At 36.9% G+C, this 12,378-nt stretch overlaps 1 protein-coding gene across 4 annotated transcripts in view; it reads left to right on the top strand.

The window, feature by feature from the left end:
* The window catches only part of ncanb (neurocan b), a 292,758-nt gene that overhangs the window by 99,934 nt on the left and 180,446 nt on the right, over window positions 1-12,378 (top strand). For all 4 annotated transcript variants that reach the window (XM_073937755.1, XM_073937754.1, XM_073937756.1 and 1 more), the window contains one exon: window positions 8,894-8,967. In XM_073937755.1, coding sequence (XP_073793856.1) covers window positions 8,895-8,967 — 73 coding nt within the window. In that variant the 5' untranslated portion in view covers window position 8,894. The remainder of the gene's footprint in view (window positions 1-8,893; window positions 8,968-12,378) is intronic.

The raw sequence follows: 12,378 nt of genomic DNA, 5'->3' as shown, positions 1-12,378 counted from the left end.
AGAACACAGCCGCTGTAAACTTTGGTTCAAACCACAGTTGTTCCTAAGAGTTCGATTATTGCAGTCACCGTATTTCTAATTATTTGCTATCTTTTCTTACAGGATCATACATTAAAAAAGTTACTGGCGAGTTACTGATGTGCATAAATGTTATTAATAATATATATATATATATATATATATATATATATATATATATATATATATATATATATATATATATATATATATATTTCTTTTAAAAAACGTGAATCTCATGCAACAATACAAAAAAACATTGCTGCTTCAGGATATTTCAGACATATGGACACATTGGATAATTAGGTGGAGCAAAGCCACACCTTATGCTACATGATCTTCCATTTGTAATTGAATTGATAAAAAGTGTTCAACATTTTCATGCTAGAATAGAAAAAAGAAATGCTAGAGAATGTTTCATGCGGTAATGTAATTAATTTGATATGCTGCAACGGCCCCTTTAAATATGAGATCAATGTAGCGAATTTGATGCTCACGCCACCAGAGCTGAAGGCAGACAGTGTTGTTGTCAGGGCGGCCAGAGCTACCTTTGACGTTCTCACCGTCTTCGGTGTGAACACACAGTTAGAATAGCCCAAGACTAGTCATTCAATACACAGAAATGAAAGACTACTCATTTGACGTCTCTCTAATCTGTTTATTTGACCACTAGTCTAGTTTTGGCCTATTCCAACACTATCTCATGGCAATTCGTAACTTTTTGATTTAGTGGCTAATTCGTACGATCTCATTTGTAAAATTTACTATGATTTGCTTTACTCCCAATGATGGTTGGGTTTAGGGGTGGGGTTTGGTGACGCACCTCTTTTTAAAAATCTTACATTTTCGTATAACTAAATTTATATAGATTAGCCATTGAACTGATAAATTGTAAAATAGTTACATTTCGGCATGAGATCAGGCTGGCTACTCTTAGATGTCTTTTAGATGTTCGCTGACAGTCTGAATATAGCATTGTTTTAGCAAAGCTGTCTATGTTTAGATGTCTATTAGATGTCTTTTAAACATAAAATTGCTTGGTGGGTAAAGTCTGTCTTTAATTTTTTTCTTGTTTTTTGATTGTTTCCATTGTCTGTTCTTTTTTTAAATAGTTTTTTAAGCAGTTCTTAATTTTACGTGCTTCAATGTTGCTCATTTTATTTATCAACCTATTTTTGCCACAATCTGACAGATTCATTGCATTTTTATTGCTTGTTTTATCTGTTCATTCGTTTGTTATTGTCTTTTATCCGTCTATTGGATTATTTTTTATTGTTTGTTTTAACTGACTGTTGGTTTTATTGTTTATGTTATCTTGGAATCTTTTGATCTGCTGTTTGATTTGTTTGTTTTATCTGACATATGATGTATTTCTTGTTTAATATTTTGTTTTTTCTCTGTCTGACTTTGATCTATTGTTTGTTAGTTTTATCTGACTATTGATTTTATTGATTTAGTGTTTTAATATACTGTCAATCTTTTGTTTTTGTTTTTCTAACTATCAGTCTGTTGTTTCTCACTTGCTCTGTTCTTGTTTTATTATTCTGTTATCAGACTATTGCTGTTTGTTTTTTGATTATCTAACTATCTATTAATTTATTTCTATTATTCATTTTATTATTTGTTTTTATCAAACTGTTTCTCTCTTGTTCTTTAGTTCATTTTATTCTTACTTTTTATTCCACTGTCGACCTGTTGTTCATTGTATCCAGCAATGTATCATTAATTTTAACTATCACTATTGTTAAATCTGACTAGCTGGTAATTGTTTTGTTCTTCATTTTTTCTGTTTTTCTATCTATACATTATTCTTTTTAGTGTGTCCTATTAGTCCTATTTTAGTCCTATTTCTCAATCTATTATATCAGCCGTCTTTCATTCTGCAGTTCTGTCGTTTTATTAGTCATTCATTCTTTTTTATGCTTTCATTTTTGTTTGCTCATAAATTCAGTCAGTCTGTCGCTTTGTCTATTGCTCTCTCTTGCTATTGTTCTATTACACTGTAATTTCAACTAACAATCAATCATATTCACATATTTTTTTTTGTTTGTTCTTATTTATCTGCCATTCTTGTGTACTTTCTATCGTTTAGCTTGTCTATTTTTCCAAATGTCATTCTGTCTATTATTTGAGGTATCACTCTGTCTGTTGACTGACTAATTGACTGACTGACTGGCTGACCGATCCACTGACCCACCCTCCTCCTTCCCTAAACCCAACCAATAGTGTTTTCAAAAGCACAGACTAACCGTCCCACCCACTTCCTTAAACCCAACTGACAGTTTTAAAAAACACTCCAGAAAAAGAAAAGCCCTTGCTTGATACCAGGTTTTCAGATTTTACCACATTCTTACCCTGTTGTTTACTTGTAAATTTTATTTTTTGGATTCAGTTTTTGTCTTACCTGCTTTCTGGAGCTGTTCATCACAGGACTCAAACCCCGTATTTGTCCAACTCCATCTCAAGTCCACCAACGTACATAGAGAACAACTAGACAAACTGGTAACAGTAGGGAAGCTATTCATACAGAAGTAAGCAGTCAGCTGGTAAGCGCAAAAAGGAACGACATCACACCACCCCTAAGAATTTCTTTTAAAGATGAAATGCACCTCTGGCTACATAATTCACAATCTCCAGGAATATATATATATATGGCTACATTTTCAGAATGAGCCTATGTTGCAACTTTCTATCTGATCACTATCTATATCACTGGTCAGGATGACTGGTGCAGCTAATTTGAACATGGTAGACAATCTTGACACACCTGCATCAATCCAACTTCCAAAAAGCAGCTTTTCCACATTAAGGTGAAGAGTTTTTAGAGAAAGCTCCAGATTCTGAGATTTTAGAGCCTTCTACTTGTCTGCAATGGTATGGAAATTGATGCTGGTTCTTTTGTTTTGTTTTCTTTCTCTTTCTTTTCTTCTCAACCTCCAGGCTCAGGTCACTCCTCAGAATGATTGACACTTTCTGCCTGTATTGACATTAGTGTCGTTGCTAACGGCGACAGACTGACCCGCCATCTGTATTCACCATACAATAGGCAGAATGCACAAATGTTAGCACTCATATTGTGGTGCATATTTTTCTGTTTCCTTTTCTTTAGCTCTTGTTTGTTCCCACAAACGCACAGAACTGAATGGCTGTGATTCATTTATTTGTTTGTTTAGCACATTTAATGTGCCCCTTGAGGCACTGTGTTTTTGGTGTGCATCACAAATAGAGATCTTTGGGGTTTAGACGGGATCCTGAATTGTCTTGGAGAAACGCCACAATTTGTGAAGACGTATCAAAAAGATACAATAAATGCTGCCTATAAAAGAATCGTTTTGCAAATGTACCGTGTAAAAGACATTTACGGCAAACTCTTGGCATTGGGAAAATATAAAGGACTCTCATCTGTGTGCAGACACTGCTTGTATTGAAGTGTGTATGTGTGTGTTTTAAGGGAGCGACACTTTAGCTTGATTCATGACTGCATCCAATAACTCGAAGTAGCAAGGCTGGCAATGATAGATGCATTAAGATGTTTCGTAACTGTCCTCCTTGGGTTTCTGCCTATAGGAGGATGAAATCAAAGAAAATTCTCATTCATTTCGCCGGTGATAATAGATGGAAAGTAATAGGAACATTCTCAGGGTTTTTATTTCAGTGAAAAACACCCTAGTCATCGATTTCAGGAAGGATCCTAACATCCCAAACTGAACTAAGCTCTATTCTGGTATATTTTATTGGATTATTATAGAATAATATGCTTTTTTGTTAAGAAAAACATATATACTATTCCCAGTGTACAGGCCCAGACCACACTGATTGGGGAGCAAACCCAATGCAATCTGATTGGCCACCTGATGTTTTGTTGCAATAATCTGTAATTACCATATCAATTCAAATCTGAGTTGACCCCCTTGCTTTATTATGTTTGATTGCCTGGTCTCACCCTGAGTTTGAATGGTCCTCCCTTGATTTCCTCCCTACAGGATTGTGTTCATACGATTGTTTTTTGGTTCCAAACCATGATTGATTTGTAGAATTAGACTTGTAGATGTTTACTCTTGCTGCTAGCCAAATAAGAGGTCCAGCAAAGATGGTAAAATGGTTGGATACATTTGCTTTATAAACTTTCAGTTTGAAAATATAGACTTTTAAAGTGCCAAAACAGAATAGTACATGCTTCTCGTTGTCATAAATTGTATTGTCATAAAAATATTACTTCTGCTGAAGATGAGCATAAATGATAATCTAGCAGTGTGCTCGTAACAATTGATTCATTCATTTTCCTTTCAGCTCAGTCCCTTTATTAATCAGGGGTCGCCAACGCGGAATGAACCACCAACTATTCCATCATTTGTTTTACAAAGCGGATGCCCTCCTGCTCCAACCCAGTACTGGGAAACATCCACACACACTCATACACTATAGCCAATTTAGTTTATCCAATTCACCTATAGCAGTTTTTGGACTGTGGTGGAAACCAGAGTACCCGGAGGAAACATGAAACTCCACACAGAAATGCCAACTGGCATCGAACCAGAGAACTTTTGCTGTGAGGCAATACTGCTACTTACTGAGCCACCATGTCGCCCTGCTAGTAACAATTTTACAGAAATATATTTTTTTTATTTACCAATTGACGCTTCATCAATAGGTTTTGATGAAGATTTTATTTGCTCATGTTCACATTACAAATAGAACCCTGGAAAGAGTTTGCATGAGGTCCTCTTTTTTACGTAAATTTGTCATGAGAAAGTTGTGAGAAAGTGTTCCAAAACAAGTCATTTGTACTATAACACAGTACAATAATTGTAGACTTGGACATACTTACATGAATGAGTAAATGAACGAAGGAATAAAAAAACTTTGAATTTGCTAAAAATCATGATAGCTAATATACATGAGATTATCATTGAACTCTTTAGTTGTCGTCTATATGTGGAATTGATGCCCAATTGTCATTATTTTGAAAGTGAAAGTGATCAAACTGAATTTATGAACTATAAAAAACCCTACCCCTGGTGATAATGAAATTACTGCTGTTTTCACACATCAGTTAACCATTGGAAAAATCCCACCACTGTCTCAATCCTATATTGGACACAGGGCCCCCTTCACACATACAGACCTTTCTGGAAAATTACCTGCAATTTTCCGGAAGGGATCATGTGTGAACAGGCCCTTTTTGAAAACATCTGTAAACTCATTCAAGAGCAGTTGTAACATTATAGATAATTTGATGGAATGCTGCTCTGTGTGAACACAGAAGGAAAATAGCTGGAAAGATCGTGATCACGATTAGAAAGCGCTGACGTGAGACGTCTACTCCAGCCAATCAGAACATTCAGATGCATTCACATCCACGCTGTTTATGAAAAAAAAGCCTTTGAATATTTTTCCAGACACATTTAGCTGCTAGATGTTAGCCAGAGAACGTTTCTATGTTCCTTTTTAATGCCAACCGTGAAAAAAATGATCAATAAAATGCTTATGATAAACCGCTGCTACCTTCAAGCTCTGCTTCAGTTGCTTGACGCGTGTGCACATGAAGCAGCCAGTGAGTGCCAGCACAAACACATTATGTTCTCTCAACAAAGGCCCGATCCTTTCTATAATTACCAATACAAGCGCAGCCGTTTAGAGATCATTTCTGCTTAATGATGTCAGAATTTACCGGTATTTTGGAGTAGATGTGTGAATGGTCTTGTCTGTGTGAACAGCGCATTTTTGAATTTACCTGTAAAGTCATTCTGGTAATTTCTGATATTTACCGCTATCACTGTGTGAAAGGGGCAATTTAACTTTGTTTGTCGTCTATATAAGTAATTGATGCCCAACTGTCATTATTTGGAAAGTGAAATGGACTAAACTGAATTTATGAACTCTATAGTAGCACCCAATCCCTAATGATAATGCCATTACTGCTCTTGTCACACATCGGTTAACCATAAGATCACTGTCACAATTCTACCACGTTGGACAATGTACATAATGACTACATTTAAAACTGAAGTCATCATCCACATTGTTTTCATCCACGTGTTTAACTGTTGTTTGCAAGATATGTAATACTTTGTTTGTTCATTCAGTACTACTTGTGCATCCCACTGAAGTTGCGCAGAGCATGACAAAATAAGTGGGAAGGGTTTCGACTGGTTTCATATCATGCATTTTGCTGCAAGCTCAAAACTTTAGAATAAATCCCTTTTGCTGGAGCTTTACAGGCTTTTGCTCAAAACGATATATTGCATGCTAAAGGAAAATTACAAAGCATCAAATGAAAGAATATTTCTTTTAAAAGATTGTACCTCTCTCCTTGTGTGAGCAAACCTCTAGCTTCAATTATGAGCAGTCATGAAAGTTTGCTTCAGCACTAACAAGACTGACTATGGGTAAGTTGACGGAGGCCGCAGGCTGTGGGAGTCTGCAGAGGTCTGGCGTGATGATTTGCCAGGATCAGAGAGCCCAGGCTGGGCAAGACAACAGCAGGATTAGCACATGCCAGCGCACAATTACCTTCCCACAGTGAAGAGAGAGTGGGCAGCGTCTAAACCGCGCTAAACCTCAGAAAAAGAAAATCGTTTACGATACAAACAGATTCATGGACTGAGCTGTAAGGGACTCTGCGCTCGTGTGCATTTATATGCCAAGAACCTTCTACCAGATCCTTTGTCTGCAAGAATGTTGACTTCCTTTTGTTTGAGTATCGGTGCTTTCATTGTGTGTGTGTGGGTTTGTCTTGGTGTTTGTTTGTGTACACAAACACTCGCCTACCTCCGTGTAGGAGGCTCTCGGTTTGTCATCTGTCACCTGCCTGTGACAGCCAGCGAAAAAAGCTGCGCCGCACCAGCCTGCAGATACAATTACTAGATAGACTCCCATGATTTCTGGCTGAGATGAAAGTTGTGGAGGTCACATGGACAGGAATGTACAGTAGAACAGACCTTCCACCTGTAGGGCATGCAAAACTAGCCAATGCAGGAAACTGTTAGAGGAGATCTATCTATCTATCTATCTATCTATCTATCTGTCTGTCTGTCTGTCTGTCTGTCTGTCTGTCTGTCTGTCTGTCTGTCTGTCTGTCTGTCTGTCTGTCTGTCTGTCTGTCTGTCTGTCTGTCTGTCTGTCTGTCTGTCTGTCATGATGCAAGATGGAGGATCCAGCTTAGATTGAATTGATATGCTGTCCATTTAGCCCATCAGAAGAAATCAAATTAATTTTGAGCGATTAATCGACTGTTGCGGCCGCAAATGAACCGTTTGTCTCGTTCGCTCAGACGCGCCGGACAGCTCATCTCTCTATTTGTCCTTGCGCTCGTCTTTGACTGGGAGCAGGTGAGCTGCCCGCTGTAACGCACACTGGTAACCCGTGTCCAATCTCTCAGAAAGCGGTTAGTATTTCACCCTTGGCCACAGCGAGTCGAATCCACAGCATCTATTATTTACTGGCGGCTCTTTGTCTCTCTCACACTTGGTTTGTGCTGAAGACTTTCCGCCTGTAATAATGTAGAGTGGGCTTGTCGGGTATTTATGTACTTGGTGGCCATACAAAATTGAAAACCTGCTCGAGTGATTGTCTGTCGTTCTGTCTTTATTAGTCTACCTGTTGTATCTGTCTAACTTTCACTCCGTCTGTTGCTCTTTTATTCTGTCTGTTTTTACACTACCTGACAAAAGTCTTGTCGTCTATCCAGGTTTTAGGAACAACAAATAATAACTTCCAGTTGATCATTCGGTATCAGAAGTGGCTTATATGAAAGGCAAAAGCCTCTAGATTATGCTTATTTTACCAAAATAAAATTTGATCATGCCTTGAGTTTTAATAATTTAATTAGGAGAGTCTTGTCACTTCAGATGATCTGGAATGGCAAAGAAATCATTCTTGCAGTACTTCCAGAGTCTTTGGATTCATCTTCAATGCCTCCTCCTTCATTTTACCCCACACATGCTCAAAAATATTCATGTCTGGTCACTGGGCTGGCCAATCCTAGAGCACATTGACCTTCTTTATTTTCAGAAACTTTGTTGTGGAGGCTGAAGTATGAGAAGGATATCTATCTATCTAGATTGTCCTTCTGTCTCTGTCTGTTCTTTTATACTGTCAGTTAGTTTGCCATTCCGTTTCTGTCTGTCTCGGTTCTGTCTATCCCCCCTTTGTTGTTCTTTCATTCTGCCTTTCATTCTTTTGGTCTTTCGGTCTGTCCTTCTACTTTTATAATTTTGTCCCTCTCTGTCTGTTATTCACTTTCTTTTGTTTGTCAATCAGTCGTTCCATCTATTTATCAGTCTGTAGTTAATCATTCAATCTCTTTGTCTGTTCTTTTATGATGTCTACTGTTCTGCCAGTCTCTGTCTGCCTGTTGTTTTATCCGTTTGTCTGTCCGTCATTCTGTCAGTCTCCCTGTCTTTTTATCTATTCATCGTTTTATCCCTCATGTTCTGTTTTTCTATCTTGAGATTTGATCTGTTCAGTCAGTCCTCTGAAACCGTATTACATCAGAAAATATGCTTGCCTTTGAAAGATGCAAGAAAGCGATCTTACATGTTGTGTGTGATTTCACCGCTGTTTACATCCTGTAATAATCCTGGCAAAAAATACTGCTGAACTTTTGAAAACCACAGTACTTCACGTACAACACCCAAATGGTGGTGATGCAACAGATCTTTTGTTTTTTGTTGTTTTCAAAAAGATATCAAGAGTTGTTTGATCTGTCACGCCTTTAATATGTTACCTGGTTACTGTAAACTGGAAAAACTGGAAAAGACTGAAAATGAGCTAGCACTCTTTGATTGAATTTGACCATAATCAGTTTTGACATGACCGAAATGTATAATTAATCTAGCTCTCTGTCTTTTTTCCCTCTGTGTTTCTCCTTCAGGATGCTGGGGGAGCTCCGCTTGACTGCGCTCCAGTCTCTCCTGGCTGTGTGTCTGCTCTTCACCCTGGAACACAGTGAGTCACTTTCTCTCTCGAATCTCAGCATTCATCTACTCTTATCCATTCAGTCGTGGGAAGGACGGCTGTCAATCAAGCACACTCGTTGACTCAGTTACAACTTTTTCAAGCCTCAAAATGTCCAAAACCTATGACTGAATTAGTGAGTTTTTTTCTTATTTTTGTTCCCAGTGGATAGAAGCAGTGCAGTCTACCATGTCTGCCACTCTGTATGTATTTATAACTAACACGCTGTCTATTCATCTGTTTATCTATCATTCTATTTAAAGGTGGCATAGATAAATTATGCTTAAGGTGTTATCTGATGTCTCTGTAGAAGGTATGTGGCTTAGTTAAGTGCAAAAAATCTCCAGAAATGGTTTTGCAAGTTTATTTGCAACCCAGGGAATTGGTCATAGAATGGAAAGGTCAGATTTGACCTTATTTGGAAGGGTTGTGAATATTAATTAGATCTGCTATCAGAGCTCTCTACATATGGCTTTGGCTTCCAATATGTCTTATACCCACACATTATGACATATTCTAAAATACACACATGCTAAATAATCATAGTTTAGTTGTCAAAAATAGTTTTAAGATGTCTACCTTGTCTTCCACTCTGTATGTATTTATAACTGCCACACTGTCTATTCATTTGTTTATCTATCATTCTATTTAAAGGTGGCTTAGAATGTGTTGATAGATTTTTAAACTGTTCTTTGATGTCTCTGTAGAAGGTATGTGGCTTAGTTGAGTGCAAACAATCTCCAGTAATGGTTTTACAAGCCCATTTGCAACTCAAGAATTGGTTCTAGAATGGAAAGGTCCGATTTGACCTTATTTGGAAGGTTTGTGGATATTAATAAACTCTGTTGTTAGAGCTCTCTACATATGGCTCTGGCTTCCAATATGTCTCTAATACTCAGACATTATGATTCATTCTGAAATACACACATGCTAAATAACTTCAGTTGTCAAATTTTTTTTTAATTAAATTCTGTAGATGCCTTGTCAAACGACATTTCAACTGAAGTGGAGAAGAGGTTTACATTAGAAGCGAGTGAGCTTTCTGTCCATAACAGCTCCTGAGTTATGTGTTGTGGAAGAAAGATGGGTAAAAAAAAGACCCAACATAAGAAACTGACAGAGATGTCAGATATATATAGAGTAGGCTTTTATGCAGGCAGGAATTAATATCAGCCTCCGCATGAACAGCTTTTGAAGATATTGTTATCCTTTCACCTAAAGAAAATAAAACAGTAAAAGCTGAATGATATGACACAATGAATAAATGTGCATTGAACACTTATATTCAGGAGTTCAACACTCACATTAGGCGTCATCACAAATATACTTTTAAAATTCCACATTATACACGTTAAACTACAAAACATACATGCCAGTTTGTTTATATATATAATTTTGCAATTTCACTAGGAAACTTTGCGGCCAATCAAACACTACCTGGGGTTTTCATATTAATGACCCAATGTGCAACGTCACCTTCTGTGTTTTGTTCTGATTTTCACTGGGATTTTACACTAGAAATTTACATTAAAATGAGGAAACAATAGTGTTTGTAAGGATGCTAAGTCTCTATAATGTTGAACCCTGAGAACTGTTCTGGAATTCCACACGAGACATAACCATGCGAATTGTCTGGCACTAAAACAATAAATTTTCTAATCAGAAAAGAAGATCAGCTAGAAAACCAGTTGTTCAGGTTGTCTCGATCATGCATCCTGAGCCCCCCTCTTTGACCTGGAGTTTACCTTCTCCACCAAAGCAGCTCCACACAGAATGTCCAAGTTTTTAATAAGGTGTATGTTGTGGCTCTATATTCATGTTTGGTGTCATTTTAAATGTCTCTGTGTGATTGGTAAAGTGGTCTTAATTTCACTGTAACATTTTACTATTTCCCTTATATCTGATGATTTGGGTTTTGACTTTGATAAGACCTTTACCAAATGCTTCACTCCAGGGAAAATGGTCTTCACTTCAACTCATGACCAGGCAAGGGTCTTTGTGAAGCTTTTATTGTCTTGAATTTATGTTGATTTGAGTATTAGGGGAAAGGTGCAGGATGCTCTGTTGCAGTGTTGAGTCTCTGAGCTCTGCATCAAGGCTTTTATCTGCTGCTCTTAAATAAATCTTTGGGTAATTGATGTTGTACATTCTAAATTGCCTCATTTTGTTTAATTATGTGAATTGGAAACGAAAGTATTTGCCTGACAAATAAATGTAAAATTCTTGTTTAATTCTAATATCTCCTGAAATCATTTAAATCTAGTAGATTGTTTAGGCTGATGTTTCCACAGCCTATGACCAGGATGAGTCATACATTCAGGCACAGTGGATGGAGCATAGGCACAGCATTAGAGACCTGTTGATTTCTGACAATCACTGACTTAGTATGATATAATCTAGTGGCTAAATCAAACTTTCTTTATGTATGAGCAAGCATGGGGCAACCTAATATTACTTAAAGGAAATTAGTTTACAGTTATATCCTCTATCTAAGAAATGGCGAGGATGTGTCCGTGAGCTGATGTAAATGTCCAGCGTACTGACTCTTCGGTTAATCGCTCTAAATGAGACCAAATCACAACCTATAAGGTGATCAGCTTGAATTGGAGGAATCTAAACTTAAATTGTTATAAATTGAAGTCAGATTAAATTTGGAGCTGGAAACAATTTAAAATGAATTTTAGCAAATAAAAATATTTATTTTTAACATGTGCTGAAAAGGCTTACACGCATTTAACCTTCACCCATGCTGTTAGTTATGTCATAGGACTAATAGATGGAGCTTTACATCCACACATTTTGTTATTTCAAAGCATGAAAGTCTAGTTATTCAGCTGTGTCTGGGTATATCCAGATTTTTATATAATGGCAATTTGAACTGTCCATCTGTAGTTCTTTCTAACTATCTGTCATTTATATGGTGTAATTATTGTTCTGTCTAACCTTTTGTCTAAAGATCTGTTTTTTAATATTCTGTTCATCCATTTGTCTACCTGTTTATCTATCTCCCATACTGTTTATCATTCTTACTATCTAACTCTCTTTGTTTGTCATTCTATCTGACTTTCGATCTGTCTGCCTGTCTATTATTGTCAAATGATGTGTCTGTATTTTCAGTCCATCTATCCATCTGTTGATCTCTTTACCTGATTGTCATTTGTTTCTGTCTAACTTTCTGTCTCTCTCTACTGATTTACATCTAAAATTCTTTCTAATTCTTACTATGTGTTTGTATTTCCATGTACCATTTTATTTGTCATTCTAACTATCCATCTCTTAATCTATCTTTCTTTCTGTCATTCTGTTTTACAATACATGTTGCTCTGTCTGTTGTTCCCTCCTTCAATTCACAATTCTATCTATCTATCTATCTATCTATCTATCTATCTATCTATCTATCTA

Source organism: Danio rerio, chromosome 22 (assembly GCF_049306965.1).
Source record: "Danio rerio strain Tuebingen ecotype United States chromosome 22, GRCz12tu, whole genome shotgun sequence".
Taxonomy (NCBI): Eukaryota; Metazoa; Chordata; class Actinopteri; order Cypriniformes; family Danionidae; genus Danio; species Danio rerio.
Note: the sequence above shows the minus strand (reverse complement) of the source record. Positions and strands in the feature narration are given on the sequence as shown.